At 35.1% G+C, this 16297-nt stretch overlaps 1 protein-coding gene across 1 annotated transcript; it reads right to left on the reverse strand.

Annotated features, from left to right (window-relative positions):
• Positions 1-170: 170 nt before the first annotated feature.
• On the reverse strand, positions 171-16200 carry LOC129766183 (uncharacterized). Its single transcript, XM_055766685.1, has 2 exons — positions 15718-16200; positions 171-2043 (listed from the first exon to the last, which is right to left on the reverse strand). The coding sequence occupies exons 1-2, from the start codon at positions 16118-16120 to the stop codon at positions 1598-1600; spliced, it is 849 nt and encodes a 282-aa protein (XP_055622660.1). The 5' UTR covers positions 16121-16200; the 3' UTR covers positions 171-1597.
• Positions 16201-16297: the final 97 nt, after the last annotated feature.

A 16297-nucleotide genomic window follows, 5' to 3' on the forward strand; every position in this document is an offset into this window, starting at 1 on the left:
TTTTGAGCCCCTCAATTAATAAGGTTAATTGGATTTTTTATTAACCTAATTGGTAAATGAAATGAGTTCAAATGCTTTAAAAAAAAACATAAAGAAATTTATTTTTTCTCTTAATTTTTTGTCTACTACACCTACATACATATGAACGCATAATATTATGAAACTAGAACCTTTCAAATCATGTACATCCCATCTACTACATGGGCTGAAAGGTCCCAGGATTTTTCAACATATGGCGTCACTAAAAAATAAATAAGATTCGTTTCGATAGGTTCATCTGCCACTAGCTTATGTGTGAAGTTTCATGACATTTCGTTTATTTGTTCACAAACTACAATTGTTTAAATGTCACTACCTGAGCATTCGTATAGAAACTGTAAGAAGAGGAATATTGTATTTTGTTCAAACATTGTTTGTTGATGGAAAAAACTCCTGAACAATCAATGCAGTGACGAAATATTATTCCACTTCTGCTCCTTCGAGAACAAAACTACGTTTTGAACACTCGTGAAATGACGCGTTGATGATTCAACAGCCGTTTTGGCGTAATCGAGTGAACTTCCCTCGTTGTTTTGTGACAATGGATGTAAACGTGGATCCATTACCACACTCCTGAGTCCAATAGGCAGTCTGCAGAGTGGCACTGAGGCATATTTCGAAGACTTAAACGTTTCGTACTACAGTTGGAAGCTCGCTAAACAAAGTGTATTTCCGTTGAAAAAAAAACCTATATTGAGAAATAAAAAACGATTGTTTTCATTAAAAATCCCGGGACTTTTCAGCCCATGTAGTATTTGGATTGATTTTTCACCAACTTTCAACTTTTCAAAAAACTCTGTTGATGTTGCAAGGTGTTCCTATTATTTTTTTTATCGAGTGTATGTATATGGTGTGGCCGTAGCGTGTCGATTATTTTTCGGAACTGTGAAAACTAACCTTCATAAAAGTTTTTTTTTCCCAAAATATATATTTTCTTAGGCACATGTGGTGTTAGCCTGACGGGGCCGGGAGTCCAATATTTTGACAATTTTTGTCTTACAACTATGTTAGTAATATGTAACCGATTACTCGCGGCCAAAGTTATGTTTATGTTTAAAATTTTATTATTTATTGTATTGTTTATTGTTTCCTCCAGCTTCAGTACTCTTTCAATGTCGATTTAGCTCATTTTGAAAAATGGCGTTCAACACTTCGGTTGCCTCAATCTTGTCAACTGATTTTCACAAATCATTCTAGTAACTTCTCGCACATCAACGACCAACATTTGTGCCATGCGTCATCTAACACGTGTTCAAGGCTCATAATGGTTCATATTGTTGATACACACTCGTTTTTACACATTCAACAGTTTATCACAACAAACACATTGTAGAAAACAAAACAAAAATATTACTGAATCATTAGCCGGCGCAACAGGGTGTTTTGCACTTGCAACTTATGCCTATCTTGGCATAGTGACAAAAATTCCAGTCATCACAACAGTTAGATTTAGTAGTTAGAATAAATATAAACTAAATAATTTTAAAATTACTCTTTCGGGATACATCTGGGTGGTCCTGAAAAGGACCGTTTTTGCATTAACAGCAGCAACTACAAATTAAGCACGTTCTCCCCGGATTCGTCGAGCCAACTGGATATCCTTCGGCATGATTGTAACACGCTTTGCGTGGATGGCGCACAGATTAGTGTCCTCGAAAAGTCCTACCAGATAGGCCTCGCTTGCTTCCTGCAACGCAGCAACTGCTGCACTCTGGAAGCGGAGATCTGTCTTGAAGTCCTGAGCGATTTCACGCACCAGTCGCTGGAATGGCAACTTGCGAATCAGCAGTTCGGTTGATTTCTGGTAGCGACGAATCTCACGCAGAGCAACAGTTCCCGGCCGGTAGCGATGTGGCTTCTTCACTCCTCCGGTCGAGGGAGCGCTCTTTCGGGCGGCTTTCGTGGCCAGCTGTTTCCGTGGAGCTTTTCCGCCGGTCGATTTACGAGCTGTCTGCTTGGTACGGGCCATCCTATCACTTTCACAAGTCGAAAACTGAAATACAACTGATGCCAACCACATTCATTGATCAATCTTTTATACCCTGTTGTAAGGGCGGGAAATATTACCCTCGGTAGTTTTTACTTCGCATCCTGTCCAAGGACTCACACATACACACGTGTATCTTACTGTCCTTCTTGGTGTCTTGTAATTCGCACCCTTATTCTAGATTAGTTGAAAACCGTTACAAATACTACAATTATTGCAATCATATTCATTTTGATTCAATTGTGGGAACTGTACAATTTTACGTTAGCAAGAGGGTAAATATTCCGGTGTCATGTATTGAAGGAAGAAATAGAGCTAACACATTTTGGATTGATGTATATGCAAAATTACAAATACTTAAAACAATCAAAACTTAAATCAAAACAATCAAACCCCTACCACCAATTATCATTACAGAATCCAAAAATTATGCGGTTTGAGATATTTTCAGGTACGTTTTGTTTGGCATTTAAAGAACGCGAAAGACGCGTTGAAGTCTCTTACAAAAGTAGCGCTTCTGTCGTAGTCACAATTCACGCATCACGTTCATTTTGGGTTGATATTGCAAAACTCTCCCAAACTGTGTAATTTCAGATTCGATTTGGTTGGTGTCTGATTTCGCGACTTAATGGTGTGCATCCTTCTACCATTTCTAAAAACCAAAAGATGCATCGAAGATTTATTAGATTCTAACGGTGGGCTTAGACTAGTGATATATTCCTGTGAAGAAATATGATGAGATTTATAGAAATCGCATTAACCGTTTACATTAGCGCTTAGATAATTCTTATATTCTTATTTTCGGTTGATTTATTCACTTGAAGTAGAACTGCATCCAAGCTGCATGAGCGTTTACATCTGCCTGAATTTATTGTATTCATAGTAGTTATATACTCTTACCCGATTACATCTATTTTCGGGTGAATAAATCCATGTATAGCTATAAATCTCCCTGATGTAAACGTGCCATAACAGTTTACACCTTTATATGAAAGGGGTTGGAATTGTATTGTCGTTTGATTTTTTTTTCTTCAACTATTACAGACGCTTTAGCGCCCTACATACAATATATAGTGCCAACATAACGTGAATTTTTCTCAACGACAAATCTTGCTGAATGTTGACGTTGGTGTGTGTGAATGCGTTCATAAAATTTCCATGGAAAAATATTTGGTATTACGTTCCTTCACATTAACATTACGCTGTATGTGTTGTACTTTGAAGAAAGAAGATAATTAGTTTTTAGCAGTGATAATCTCTGGTGTCCTTTCCCCCTGTTCGTATCACCCTCTATCTATTTATGATTCTTCATCGTTTTTATGTCTACTTCTTAAGATGCTCATGAGCAATTCCAAATGAAATCGACAAATGACAAAACATGAGTATTTTTGATTCGAATGAAAGTTTGTATTCCGTTTGGGTTGAAGGAAATATGAGTTTTCCACAGCAATTGGGAATTTTTTGACTCAAGCGTAACTTTTGAAAAGGGCGTATCGATTTTAGTAGGAGAAATCTTTGATAATTTATATCTAAAAAACTATGAGTCGTACCGAAATAGTGTCTTAGAAAGAGTTATAGAGTATTGATGTCTAAACATGAAAAAAATATACACTCAGAACAAAAATTAGTACACTTTTTTTATTTACGAAAAAACTTTAATTTGCAATATCCAAAATACATATTTTTAAATTTTTTTTAATTTTTTTTCATATAAAATAGAAGTCATGTAGAAAATTTAAAAAATGGGTCCCCAAGATGGTAAAACTATTTTAGACAAACTTTGTGGAACATCGAATTTTTATGAATTTTCGAAACTTCGAATTTTTGTATGTTAAAAATCATTTTAAGTCACAAATTATGATTCCTGATGTGATTTAAAACAAAAAAGCTCATTATAAATCTCCTTCTAAATGCAGCCATTCTCGAGATATTTTGAAACAGATTTCTAATTTATTGTCTTTTTTATAGTAAATATTCCCTTTTAATATGTTTGTCGTGTTATACCGTCATGTTCACGAAATTTTATGAATTTGCTTATAATTTCCAACAACTTTTCCAAATACATCATCATGGTAAAAATATATGTTTAGGAGTTAAGTTGGGTTAATATAAAACGTAGCCATATTTAAAAATGTTTTTTTTATCTTAATACAAACTTTTAACATGTTATACATGTTGCGCCAACAGAACACAACATTTATAAAAGGAAAAAATATAATTCTCTACCATTTGGTCAAATAATTCCTATATTTATCGGAGTTTAGGAGATACTAATAATAATACTAGAATTTTTAGCATTTATTTTTTATCAACATTTATTTTTATCAACTAGCAATTTCGTTGTATATAATTTCTTTTTTCATTATTTTGTTATATTTCTATACACATTATGATAACTTGCTGCATTGTCATTAGAGTACAACTTTGCTGCTACTTCATTTTCGGATACAGGTACAAAAGAATTATACTTTTGGGTACCTGGAATTTGTTTGATGTTATCATACATGCTACTCAACTGTTCCAACCCTGATCATATTCTTTTTGTGACATATATGAAAATGACAATTTTGTAAGATACACTGCGTTTCACAACTATAGAACCAATCATTTTTTCTGAGTTTCCAGAGATATGTAAGAAGTCGGACGAATTGAAGTATATAGTGTAGGATATAACAACAATCTTCATTTAAAAGACTGGCCGTTTGAACTTTATTGTTGTGTTCAGGCGCGAAACATTCAAAAAATAAAAATTCCAGTGTTTCATAACTATAGAACCAGATGGGAAAACTCTCACTTATTTACAAAATTAACGTCAATTTCATAGAAATTACAATAAGTTCCAAATTCGTAGGTCTTCTTTAATTCTCAATCAACTTAAATAACCCTTTCGGGGTGGTTTTGTCCAAGCTAAGCAAAGTTGTAGTGTGTATCTCGTTCTACGCAGAAGACACTGTTCGTTTAGGCTTTTTCAAATCACTCATACTGCTTGTAAGCTGCATCTACTATTTGTACGATTACTCCTCATAAGTTCTTGATTGAGTTTTGATCTTTTAAATAAACTGACCATGCCATGCCATGACTTCCCGAATTCTATGAATTGATGCCAAATTACCCAATTATAACATTGTTTTTTTATGTAAACACAGTAGTAAATGATTCTGAAGTACTTCTTTGCACTTCTGACTGTTCATTCGTGTTGATGGTCAGCTACCTAAACCAGATCTTTTTGAGAAAATTCTCTCCAAACCATAAAAATCTCATCTCTAAACCTGCGGGTCCAAAAACTAATGTCCCATGGGTTTCACTATACCAGGAGAACTTCTCTGATAAAAAGAAATACAACTTGAATAGAATTTATTCATACTGGAAGGACTTACGGAACGTGTCATGTAATTTTTCAACTCGTAACTTTGCAGACGGCAGTTTGATGATATTTTCAAAACGGCCTGTTTCAGATAGCTTTTCATCAACACCATTGTACAGTCAGAAGTGCAATGAAGTACTCCAGAATCATTTACTACTGTTTTTGTATCAAAAACACCGTGATAATTGGGTAATTTGTCATCAATTCCTAACATCCGGAAAGTCAAGGCATGGTCCATTGAATAGGGGCTTCAATTTCTGGACTGGTCAGTTTATTTACCAGGTCAAAACTCAATCATGATCTTATGAGGAGTGATCGTATGAATAGTAGATGCAGCTTACAAGCAGTATGAGTGATTTGAAGAGCTTAAACGAACAGTATCTTCTGCGTAGAGTTTATTATGATCTTGTGAGTTCATTTATTTCACAAATACAACAGGCAACATTGCCCACTTCAACATGTCGCAGCTTGGTCAAAACCACCCCGAATTGGTTATTTAAGTTGATCGAGAACTAAAGATGACCTACGAATTGGGAACTTATTGTAATTTATATGAAATTGACGTTAATTTTGTAAAGGAGTGAGAGTTTTCCCATCTGGTTCTATAGTTATGAAACACTGGAATTTTTGTTTTTTGAATGTTTCGCACCTGAACACAACAATAAAGGAAGGAAGGAAGGTATTGTATTAAAGAGACTTTAAACTTTTTCAGTTCATTCGTCTCTAGCCTTGAGAAAGGCCCTTTGAAAACTCTACTCTACTCTACTCCAGCGCTACCACCTCCACCCTCTTGCCTTGAGAAAGGCACTCGATCCCTCGCCGTCCAGCTCGTCCAGCAACGATGTTGTCCAGTCGGTGTCCACACAAAGAATGAACAATAAAGTTCAAACGGCCAGTCTTTTAAATGAATATAGTTGTTATGTCCTACACTATATACTTCAATTCATCCGACTTTTTACATATCTCTGGAAACTTAGAAAAAATGAGTGGTTCTATAGTTGTGAAACGCAGTGTAGTCTTCTTTTCGCTTGCTAGCCCAGTCAAATAACGTTTTTGCACTCGTAATCGGATGTTCATGCTGCCTAGCCAAACTAGCCCTTGTTGCCATCTGTTTTAATGTACCACCAATTGCATCAATTGCTTGTGATGCAATGTTGCAAAAAAATACCATTCCGCATCAATGTCGTATTTCGATTTAAACTGACATAAACTCGCAAAATTTTTCCCATTTTTATACTGGGATGCAGCACCATCCGACATGAATTTAATCCTTTTTACCTGCATTTGTTGTTTCAAAAATGTTAACAATTTAGAAATAAATACTTGCACAGCTATTGTGTCATGACTTAAAACTTCAGATATACAACTACAAAGCTTAAATTTGCCAGAGAACCTTTTTCATCTCTATAATAAACAACGAATGGATGGATTGTTGCTTGATCATTGTTCCAGTGACGACTTTGAACTTCATCTTGAAGCACAAATGAATAATTTTCGGAAAAATCGCAAATCACAACAACCTCATTTTGCTTGCAAATTAGCTTTTATATTGTTAAGAAATGTGGACTGTTGTGTTTGAATGTAATCATGAGTAAGTAATTTTTCTATTTTTTCGCAAAAATACGATACAAATTCATTCACCGGTTTTACAAGAGTTTCTATGTCGCATCGATCAGTAGAAATCCATTGTGCATAAGTGATTTCAATAAAATTGCGTTCCTGAAGCTCATCTAGAAACCAGTTTCCAAACTCGTCCATTGTTGGGCATTTTTTACATTCACGAAGGTAACAGTATTTTGATCTATTTGATATGTTACATAGTATTTTTTCCATATAAACGGTCTACAACACGAAAAAAAAATTTGTAGTCCATTATGGTATACTGTTATTCACTCTATAAAGAAGATTTCTCGACTGATGAACGATGTTTGAATATAAGTAACTTTATATACATTATAGAATTACCTTAAAGGTACCTGACATAGATACCTGTACAGAGGTAGGTTAAAGATACCTGACTTTATATACCTATACAGAGGTAGCTTAGAGATACCTGGCTTCAGGTATAATCTAGGCATAACGTAAACAAGTTGATTATATTTGTACCCATAACGTCCGGTTGAATCAACAAGGTGTATTTGTTGTTGGGATTTCAATTCTACTGTTCGTGTTTTGATTGTGTAACACGAATAATATGTTAAAAGTTTGTATTAAGATAATTTTTTTTAAATCGCTGCGTTTTGTGTTAACCCACATGTCTTCAAATGTTTTTCAACGTAACTTCTAAACATATATTTTTACCATAATGATGTATTTGGAAAGGTTGTTGTAAATTATAACCAAATTCATAAAATTTCATGAACATGATGGTATAACACGACAAACATTCTAAAAGGGAATATTTGCTATAAAAAAGACAATAAATTAGAAATATTTTTAAAATTATCTCGAGAATGGCTACATTTAGAAGGAGATTTGTAATAAGCTTTTTGTTTTAAATCACATCAGAAATCATAATTTGTGGCTAAAAACGTTGGTTAACATACAAAAAATCGAAGTTTCAGAAATTCATAAAAAATCGATGTTTCACAAAGTTCGTCAAAAATAGTTTTACCATCTTGGACCCATTTTTTAAATTTTCTACATGACCTCTATTTTATATGAATAAATTTAAAAAAAATTAAAAGATATATATTTTGAATATTGCAAATTAAAGTTTTTTTTTGTAAATAAAAAAGAGTACTGTGAGTAGTGTATATTTTTTTTCATCAATACGCTATAACTCTTTCTAAGACACTATTTCGGTACGACTCATAGTTTTTCAGATATAAATTATCAAAGATTTCTCCTACTAAAATCGATACGCCCTTTTCAAAAGTTACGCTTGAGTCAAAAAATTCCCAATTGCTGGGGAAAACTCATATTTCCTCCAACCCATACGGAATACAAACTTTCATTCGAATCAAAAATACGTGTTTTTAAAATCTACATTTTTTGGATGATTTCATTTGGAATTGCACTCATACACTGTTTGACCGAAGCCAAATGTCTGACATTTTTCTGACAGATATAATCTGTACAATGTATGGCAATGATCAAAAATATTTGACCCAAAACACGACAAGCAAATATTTAGTTACTGTTTGCTTAAAAAAAATTCTAACTTTTCCTCGGAACATGGACATACTTTACATATTCCGATCAAAATTTTCCCATTTACGATGTTTGACGTTGTTTGCCACGGTTGATAATTGAAGAGTGACAAAGTAGTATTCGTACCCGATTTCAACCAAGTGTTACCTGTCGAAAAGTGTCAAATATTCAACCTTCGTGCAAACAATGCATAGCCATTTTTCGCGACGACGACTCCTCTCCCATTTTAGCTATTGCACGCCATTCACACACCTGCAGTAATGTCAACGACGACGTCAAGCCAGGACTTTACTGAGTCAATTTTAAGCAGCATGAAGCCCGCGCATTCACGCGCTCTACACGTAGTATTTCTATCGAATGAACATGACAATCCCGCTTTCCTACATGAAGGGTGTTACGATCTAAATTTGATCAAACAGGAATGCGTATAAAATTATTAGTTTTTCTGTTGAAATAATTAAATTATTTTTCTTTTCGAACTTCCGGTGGACCGAATCCAGGCCATCAGATTCTGTAAAGGCACTTTGTTCGCCGCAGTACGCCAGTTTATCTAAAATTGTTCCTTGACGATGGCCCAACTTCTCTCTACAGAGCGGAACTCTGGGTTGTTGGGATTGTGATCTATAGCAATCACCCTCACGTTATTATTATCATAGAGTTATGGCACTTCGCAGCATTAATCTGGTATTTTCAGCTACCCCCGGGCTTCTCGAATGCCAAAGGAGGATTAGGCTCTGTGGCATCTTTGTTTCTCTCCACTGCTTGGCCTATTCTGCCGTTCTACGCATAGTTGTCCCATGTTACTTTGGGACAATTTTCACTTTTCTTCATAAAACGATGTTATAACTTATTGTTTGTTCCCAGCTTTTCAAAAAACAACATCAAGCTCAATTGTCCCATGTTGATATTCTAGGCATAACTGTCCTCTATGTATTATTTGTAGATTCATAATTAATGAATCGGTTCAAGTACATGAATTTTATGTCCCGCTTTCAGCAGAAGTAATGCACTCATTTCTGGTTTGGAAGAACGAACTAGTTCTCAAACAAATAAAAAAAAGTTTAACATAACACTTGTACACCTTATTAGCGAATGCCTAATAACAATGAGATTTATATTCTGCAAAGGTGTTGCAGATCACTCCCTTCTTCATAAAACGATGTTTTCATGCATAATCTATCGGAAAAACACTAAAAAACTTATTTTTTGTTCCCAGTATATCAAAAACAACATCAAGTTCAATTGTCCCATGTTGTTATTCTAGGCATAACTGTAACACCATGTATTTTGAACCGTAATCAAGCTTGATTGATTCAATTGACGGGAACTCTTCACATTTCATTAAACAATAGTTTACTGCTCATAAAAGAAACCCGGTGTATTGCCAAGCTTCTGGTACACAAATATGCTAGAAATTTTGATTGCGTTTTTCTCAGTTGCTGATTTTGGAACATGGGACACCTATGCGTAGAACGGCAGTATTGCTTATGAAAATTGTGTCTATGTTTATGTAATATTTAGTTATATATCGTGTATATTCATTGAACTCCAATTGCAGCAATGGAAAATTATTATTGGGAAACCTGACAAGGTACCGAGAAAATTCCGGACCGATGATATATTTCGTAATTTATTGTGCGCACTCTTCATCGAATTCCAATCACGACAGCAGAAAATTATTCTTGGGAAACCGTTATCGAGAAAATTTCGTTAAAATTAATCGAACCGATGATATACTTCGTTATTTATTGTGTCTATTCTTTATCGAATCCTAATCGCGACGGCAGAAAATTATTGTTGGGTGAAAGGTTGTTTAATAGAATTGATCCTAAAACCAAGATTGGTATTCCAATAAATAAAATTTAAAAAATATATTTATAGAAAAATATATTATTATTAACACTATTAACAAAAAATTATAAACAAACAATATTATTTAATATTGATCGCCCAATCCTAGTCGTAAATCTAGGGTAGCAGTTGTGTAAGTCCGGTCATTACAAAACAGGTAGTCACAAGTTATATATTGGGTTGGAGAAAAAGTTGTTGACAGTTGAGTTAATAATGGAAGTCAACAAAGAAAAAAATCGGTACATTTTACACTTTTTTTTTATAAATGCGAAAATGCAAGCCAGCCCGCTGAAATTGTGATTGATGTTCATGGTGCCGATACTGCAACAATAAAATACGTGCAATTTAATTTATTTTCAATTTTGTATTATTTTTTTAAAAAATTTTTAAAAGATTTTTTTTCATTTTTTTTTCCAATGCAATACACTAAATTATGATCTCTATTGTCAACAAATGAACCGTTTGAAGAAAGCGATTGACCAGAAACGCTCGGAATTGGCCAACAGAAGAGGTGTTGTGTTCCATCAGACAACGCAAGGCCACACAATTCCGAGAGCTTGATTGGGATGTTCTAATGCATTCACCATATGGTTCGAACCTGGCACCAAACTATTATCACCTTTTCCTCGCATTGGAAAATTTCCAGAGTGATAAGAAATTGGGATCAAGAGATGATTGTAAAAAACTACTTTCATGGTTTTTCGCTAATGAGGACCTAGACCTCTATGATAGAGACATTATACAGCTACCTTTAGAATGGCATACACAGAAATAGTACTTCACAGAATTTTCCAACAAAACGGTGTACATTTGACCCAAATCGGGCAATCCAATTTGGTTTTTTTCACCCAAAAATAATGGTTCTTGAATGTCACCCAAAAATAATGGATTACTTTTCCCCCAACCTAATATTTAGACCATCACATTCACTATGCCGACAGGGAGAATTGTGACGAAATTGGATGAGCTGAAACATTGTTTTCCAGAAGTGGCGCTATAGCCAAGAATCGGTTTTGACTAAATTTCAGTCAAACACCAGTTGTTAAATTTCTAATAATAATTTTCGATTAATTTATCTCATTAAATAATTCCATGACGGTACAAGACGAATGCTCTGGAAATTTTTTGTGGCCTTCATACTGAGAAACAGAATAAAATGTCTTTTATGTTTGCATAGAAGTATGAAATTTGTATTCCCTGTTTAAAGAAAAGACGGCTCTCATATAGAATAAATAAATTACTTGTAAAAAAAAGCATTTGATTTTTCAAAGATCGATTCGGCAATGATCGATTCTTCGGTAACAATCTAATAGGTGAATCGATCCCTACGCCGTTGAGTCATACTCATTCTAGAGCATGTTTCTCACAAAACAGTTAAGCATAGAAAAAATGGCAATTAAGTACTAATAAAAATGACACAAGAACTACCATGTTGAGAATGCGAACGTTAGGAATGTTAGTGCCATTGAAGGAGAACACGAAGAGAGTCGTATCACCGGTGTGTGTCAACGATAAATTCCAGATTATTGTTTTATCTTCGAATCACAATTTCTCGCGTCATTGTGCCATCGTCTACATTCGTTTTTTATAGTTTACATGGTTTCGGGACCATGGGCTCTCTATTTTTATATTTTTTCTTGAAAACTGAGGTTGTTTTACATAACATATCCACAGGAGGAAAATGAATCGGAGATATGCTTTTTATTTCTTTTGAGTCATGATTTTTCAAAGTTAACATGTTTTCAGTCTTCGTTCAAGTTTCATATGCGACTAGACTTCCAGGCGCCTACAATGATTTATATTTCTATGATTCAATGCAAATAATTTATGAGATACAGATTCTTGAAAATAGCCTCCCGATTGTGTCTGGCCACGAAGAAAGTATGTAGAGCAGGTGGATGATTTCTTCCTACAGAAACTGACAGAACATTTAGAAGCGTTCTAAATCATAATCTTTTTTGACACCCAGCAGCAAGAGTGTCCCACTGTTTCTGAAGTAAAACTGGGACAGTATGATCGTTTATGATAAAATACAGCTTGAAATCATCCGTATAAGACAGCTTATGGCATTAGATTGAGAAGTTAATGTCATTCAAAAAAATCAGAATGACATTCACGTCTCAATTATAAAAGGCAGGAAAAGTTTCTCTAAGCATTCCTTGACGTATATGTCATTGTTAATGGTTCCGATTCCAACGAAAATATCGCTTTTAGAACCGTGGATGCAGATGTGATAGGTCATCTAGGTATTATTTGAGGAACTTGGATAGTTTCAAGATTTTGAATATGTCTGTCACCTTTCCCCTCACCGTTACAGTTTGAAGCTTCTGCTTCGGGTGCTGCTTGGAGTCCTATTTTACGACGTGAGCAGCTTCGTATACAGTTACCAGGATAGTTGTTAGGCACACGATGGCCGGCTTCCGGCTTCAGCATTCCCCCGAATCTTGTTTTTTTGGACGTGGATAGCCGTCTGCCGATTACATACTAATTACTCTACATTCGATACAGAAAATTTTCGTGTTGCGCGAACAAAACATTCAACCATTGCTTCTCTTGCTTGAACACCATTTTGAGAACGGAAGAGCAAACGACAAATTTAAATAGAGGAATCATTGAACATGCCCGAACCTACGAAATGAGAAGTGTTCAAGTTTTTAAATGTGCGCTCAAAAAATAGTTGAATTTCAAGTTGACTAAATTTTGATCGATCCACCCTTTGGAAGTATTATGTGGCTGGTAGATATTTTCGCTAAGCTACAAAATGAATCAATTTTTTTTTCTAACGAACATTTAATCAGAATTTATTCATTTATTCATTCATAAAAACTAGTGAACAAAATGAAAAACTAGCATAGAAAAAATGGCAATTAAGTACTAATAAAAATGACACAAGAACTACCATGTTGAGAATGCGAACGTTAGGAATGTTAGTGCCATTGAAGGAGAACACGAAGAGAGTCGTATCACCGGTGTGTGTCAACGATAAATTCCAGATTATTGTTTTATCTTCGAATCACAATTTCTCGCGTCATTGTGCCATCGTCTACATTCGTTTTTATAGTTTACATGGTTTCGGGACCATGGGCTCTCTATTTTTATATTTTTTCATGAAAACTGAGGTTGTTTTACATAACATATCCACAGGAGGAAAATGAATCGGAGATATGCTTTTTATTTCTTTTGAGTCATGATTTTTCAAAGTTAACATGTTTTCAGTCTTCGTTCAAGTTTCATATGCGACTAGACTGCCAGGCGCCTACAATGATTTATATTTCTATGATTCAATGCAAATAATTTATGAGATACAGATTCTTGAAAATAGCCTCCCGATTGTGTCTGGCCACGAAGAAAGTATGTAGAGCAGGTGGATGATTTCTTCCTACAGAAACTGACAGAACATTTAGAAGCGTTCTAAATCATAATCTTTTTTGACACCCAGCAGCAAGAGTGTCCCACTGTTGCTGAAGTAAAACTGGAACAGTATGATCGTTTATGATAAAATACAGCTTGAAATCATCCGTATAAGACAGCTTCTGGCATTAGATTGAGAAGTTAATGTCATTCAAAAAAATCAGAATGACATTCACGTCTCAATTATAAAAGGCAGGAAAAGTTTCTCTAAGCATTCCTTGACGTATATGTCATTGTTAATGGTTCCGATTCCAACGAAAATATCGCTTTTAGAACCGTAGATGCAGATGTGATAGGTCATCTAGGTATTATTTGAGGAACTTGGATTGTTTCAAGATTTTGAATATGTCTGTCACCTTTCCCCTCACCGTTACAGTTTGAAGCTTCTGCTTCGGGTGCTGCTTGGAGTCCTATTTTACGACGTGAGCAGCTTCGTATACAGTTACCAGGATAGTTGTTAGGCACACGATGGCCGGCTTCCGGCTTCAGCATTTCCCGAATCTTGGTTTTTTGGACGTGGATAGCCGTCTGCCGATTACTTACTAATTACTCTACATTCGATACAGAAAATTTTCGTGTTGCGCGAACAAAACATTCAACCATTGCTTCTCTTGCTTGAACACCATTTTGAGAACGGAAGAGCAAACGACAAATTTAAATAGAGGAATCATTGAACATGCCCAAACCTACGAAATGAGAAGTGTTCAAGTTTTTAAATGTGCGCTCAAAAAATAGTTGATTTTCAAGTTGACTAAATTTTGATCGATCCACCCTTTGGAAGAATTATGTGGCTGGTAGATATTTTCGCTAAGCTACAAAATGAATCAATTTTTTTTCTAACGAAAATTTAATCAGAATTTATTCATTTATTCATTCATAAAAACTAGTGAACAAAATGAAAAACTAGCTTTCGGATCTGGGATCGATACATTGAATTTTCATTATAATAAATGTTTATCTATTGTATGCATTATTTTCCATTGTTCGGTGGCACAACAATTAACATACAATCGTTACCCATTTCTCGAAAGTCAATACAGCACCTCCACAACAATTGAGTGCACAACAATGAAGTGATTGAAATTTTAATTCGACAAACGATCGAAATCTAAGATCGTATTTTTTGGAAGGAAAATAAATCTGTCTGTCATGTGCTGATAAATAAGAAGGTTCCAAGCTAATTCACCTCTCCAACAGCCATGATGAGACACTCAAAATAGCGGGAAAATAGTTCCGTACAATGGAATTAGTAATATTTCATGGTGACTGTAGATGTTCTCAGAAAAATGAGGGTTAGAATTTGTTCTGTACTGTTATTCAAACTTTCCTATTCAAACAGAGACTGAAGAATGTATGAAACAATTTACATATGAATTGTAAAGGATGTTTATTGCAGATTAGAAGATTACAAATATTTCCGCCGTTTCCATTTTATAAAACGAATATTGCTTTTTTCATCTTTTTTTCATATTGATGAAAAAACTCTAAGTAAGACTATTTTAGAGCCGTTATTCTACATAAAAATATGATCATTGGATTTCTACAGTATTTTAAAACAGGCCACAAGAATAAAGTATTAAAAAAAATACTAATCTAAATTACATTTTCTCTTTAATAGTTTGTACTTTATGAGAGAAATCTAACTCCTTTTTCATGGATAAACGCGTTTTGATTTTATATTGATATGTGCAAGCGCACAAAGCGCGCAAATCGTATTGTCTAGTATTAAGCTAATTCCATTTACATTCCTATTAAGCTAAATCCATTTACATTTAGTTACATTTTTAACATTAATTATTTAGATAAACTCTTGATAACTCTTTAAATACTGAATGTAGTGGCCCTGAAAAGGGCCGTTTGAGCATTTGTTCGGAAGTGAATCAATCGATGGTCAAGTTTCAAGTTTAAGCACGTTCGCCTCGGATTCGACGAGCCAATTGTATATCTTTCGGCATGATGGTGACACGTTTCGCGTGGATGGCACATAGATTGGTATCCTCAAACAGCCCCACCAAATAGGCTTCACTGGCTTCCTGCAGCGCCATAACGGCCGAACTCTGGAAGCGGAGATCTGTCTTGAAATCTTGAGCTATTTCTCGCACCAACCGCTGGAACGGCAGCTTGCGAATCAGCAGTTCGGTTGATTTTTGATAACGCCGGATCTCACGCAGAGCAACGGTTCCCGGCCGGTACCGATGTGGCTTCTTCACTCCTCCGGTCGCTGGGGCACTTTTGCGGGCGGCTTTCGTGGCCAACTGCTTCCGAGGAGCCTTCCCTCCGGTGGACTTACGAGCGGTCTGCTTCGTACGAGCCATCTTTAATTACTTTTCGAATTTCGAGATTGTGACAAACGGCAGCGATGTTTGAAATGAAACTGGGTAGGGGACCGCAATAATGTACCTCCTTTTATAGCTCCGAGAGAGGACTCTGGATTTACACATTGACAATAAGATTTATCTCCGATAGGCATACAAAAGAAAACAGAACATCTG

The sequence above is a fragment of the Toxorhynchites rutilus genome, chromosome 2 (assembly GCF_029784135.1).
Source record: "Toxorhynchites rutilus septentrionalis strain SRP chromosome 2, ASM2978413v1, whole genome shotgun sequence".
NCBI classification, from domain to species: domain Eukaryota; kingdom Metazoa; phylum Arthropoda; class Insecta; order Diptera; family Culicidae; genus Toxorhynchites; species Toxorhynchites rutilus.